The 3193-nt window shown below is 40.0% G+C and overlaps 1 protein-coding gene across 1 annotated transcript in view; it reads left to right on the top strand.

Moving 5' to 3' along the window:
* The window catches only part of ADGRG4 (adhesion G protein-coupled receptor G4), a 106261-nt gene that overhangs the window by 67822 nt on the left and 35246 nt on the right, over positions 1 to 3193 (top strand). The window contains exons 11-12 of the mRNA XM_012655472.1: positions 414 to 630; positions 1985 to 2147. Coding sequence (XP_012510926.1) covers positions 414 to 630; positions 1985 to 2147 — 380 coding nt within the window. The remainder of the gene's footprint in view (positions 1 to 413; positions 631 to 1984; positions 2148 to 3193) is intronic.

Here is a 3193-nt window from a genome sequence, read left to right on the forward strand (position 1 = left end):
CAGAGTCTCACTTTGTTGCCCAGGCTAGAGTGACGTGGCATCAGCCTAGCTCACAGCAACCTCAAACTCCTGGGCTCAAGCGAGCCTCCTGCCTCAGCCTTCCAAGTAGCTGGGACTACAGGCATGCGCCACCATGGCTGGCTAAATTTTTCTATATATTTTTAGTTGTCCAGCTAATTTTTTCTATTTTTAGTAGAGATGGGGTCTCGCTCTTGCTCAGGCTGGTCTCGAACTCCTGAGCTCAAACAATCCGCCCCCCTCGGCCTCCCAGAGTGCTAGGATTACAGGCGTGAGCCACCATGCCTGGCCGTGTGACATGTATTTTCATTGCACAGTGGTGAAGGGAAGGAAGCAGAGCAGCATGGCACAAAAGTAAGCAATGCAGCTTTTATGTTTCAACTTTGTTTCCCCAGAGAATGCAGATGATGTTGCAGAGCACATTTTAAATTTGATAAATGAATCCCCACCACTGGGAGAAGAAGAGACAAAGATCGTCGTTTCTAAAGTATCTGATATTTCACAATGTGACGAGATAAGTATGAACCTAACTCAGATTATATTGGAAATAATCAGTGCTGTTTTGGAAAAGCAAAATGAGTCAGCCTCTGATCTGCACGAAGTAAGCAATGAGTAAGTGTTAATACTTTGGTTAAAAGAAACTATTTCATAAGATTTAAAATACAGTTAGCCCTCCCCTCCGTATCTGTGGGTTCTGCATTTGTGGATTCAACCAATTTTGGATTGAAAATATTCTAAAATAAATTGTGTCTGTACTGGACATGTGCAGAACTTTTTTGGTCATTATTCCCTAAACAATACAGCAACTATTTACATAGCATTTATATTAGATATTATAAGTAATCTAGAGATGATTTAAAGTATATGGGAGGATATGCATGGGTTATATGCAAATATTAATACTACTCCATTTTATATCAGGGACTTGAGCATCCTCATATTTTAGTATCCACAGGGGTACTGGAACAAATCCCCCATGGATACTGAGGCATGATTGTTTAGATTATTAATTTCTTAAAATACTGTCACTACCAATTTTAAAGGTCAGGTAGTTACACATTGAAAGCTCTGTTAGTAAGATGCAATGGGATCATTTTACTCAAATCCCAATTGTAAAAAAATGCATTAAAATTTTAATTGAATCTCAGTGATAGCAACTTTTCAAATAAATAGTTACCCTAATCCAAACCCTCAATCTACTTCCCCAACCCTGATGCTCCCCCAGTGTTCTGCATTTCTGTAATGTGCATCCAACCAGTGCTAAAGCGAAAAACTTGAGAATAGTGCAAGTGACCTCCCTCTAGCTCACAGCCAATCAATAACCAGCTCTCATATGAGGCCCTGTACATTCATTTTTTAAATCCCTTAAGTACTCCAGTGGAATCTATCTACATCTCTCCATCTCCACCATTCCCCCATGCTGTCCAACTCAGTTTCAGCCCCATATCTTTTACCTGATTATCTACAATAACTTCCTATTGGTCTCTCTGACTCTGCTCTTGGCACTGTGTAGGTCACCTTCTACATAGCAGCCACAGTGATCTTTCAATGTATTAATCAGATCGTGTCATTCTCTTGCTTTTGAAACCACTCAGTGGCTTTCCATTATATGCAGAATAAAACCCAAACTTCTTATAAGGACCCATGAGGCCCTGCAGGATCTGGCTTGACATACAAGAATTTCATTTAATTTTCAAAACTATCTTTTTGAAAGTGCTAGTATTACCTCTGACGTTGCAAGTACACTGAAGTGAGATTATTTTATTTGCCCATACAGTTAGAAATTAGGGGAGCTGAGATTTAGACCTCAACCTGTCTGATTCCAAAGCTCTTATCTAGTAATCCCTAAATGATATAAAGATAGTGATTAAAACTCAAAGAAAAGTCTTACAATGAAGAAATCTTCTAAGGAGGATGGATTTTACTTTTAAAAGGTAGAAACGCTCTTCTTTGTGGTTCCTTGCAGAATTCTGAGGACAATTGAGCGTGCTGGCCACAAGATGGAGTTTTCCGGAAGGGCAGCAAATCTGATGGTGTCTGGGTTGGCTTTGGCTGTGCTGCGGGTGGACCACACATTTGAAGGCATGACCTTCAGCATTTGCTCCTACAGAGAAGGCACAGATCCTGAGGTGAGTGCAGCTCAGGGAACTGAGAGGCAATCAGCCAAGCACTGTTTCAAGTCTTCATTCATTTACTCCTTGGGGAGGGAGAGAGGGCACTCTTTTAAGGTTTCGTTATTTTTTCCCCCAACTTTTTAATTTATTTTCTTTCTTTTTTTTAAATTTCAGAGTATTATGGGGGTACAAACATTTTGGTTGCATATAATCTTTTGCATCGCCCAAGCCAGAGCTACAAGCGTGCCCATCCCCCATACAGTGCACTCTGCACCCATTAGTTATGAGTTTACCCATCCCCACCCCCTCCCTCCCAAAATACAGATACCCCAGGGAAGATTCATAGATAGCCCTTAATAGGCTAACACCTTGATTGGAATGGTGTCTGTGAGATGTGCAATGATACCACCTTTGGCCCTGTGGCCTGAAATAATCTCAAATGTCAATTTATTATTGGCTACCATTTATGGAACACTTACTATATGTTGGGCATTGTGCTGCTGTCTCCTTTGTATGGATAAGGAAACAGAGAAGTTAAGTAGTTTGCCTAAGGACACACAGCCTAATTAATGGCTAAGCCAGGATTCAAATCTGTCTGGTTGCTTTTAAAGTCTGGCCCCTTTCCACAATATCATACTCCCTTAGCCTTTGTCAGGCCATAGACCACCAACCCTGATCAAAGCAATTTGGAAGACTAGATTTTTTTTACAGTTAAAAAAATTATAAAAATTTACATATGGGAAAATGCACAAATCCTAAGTATACATTCTCTGAATTTTGACAAATGCATACATCTGTGTAACCCAAACCCCTATCAAGATATAGAAGATTACTATTACCTCTGATATGGTATGCCCCTTCCCAGTCAATCCCTGAAACTACTACCTCTGGGAGCAATCACTGTTCTGATATTTTTCCACCATAGTTTTCCCTATTCTAGCATTTTATATTATATAAATGGAATCATATAAAATGTACTTTCTTGTATAAGGCTTCTTCTTTTTTTTTTTTTTTAAGACAGAGTCTCACTCTGTTGCCTGGGCTAGAGCGCCATGGCGTCA

The sequence above is a fragment of the Propithecus coquereli genome, unplaced genomic scaffold (assembly GCF_000956105.1).
Source record: "Propithecus coquereli isolate 6110/MARCELLA unplaced genomic scaffold, Pcoq_1.0 Scaffold478, whole genome shotgun sequence".
In the NCBI taxonomy this organism is placed as follows: domain Eukaryota; kingdom Metazoa; phylum Chordata; class Mammalia; order Primates; family Indriidae; genus Propithecus; species Propithecus coquereli.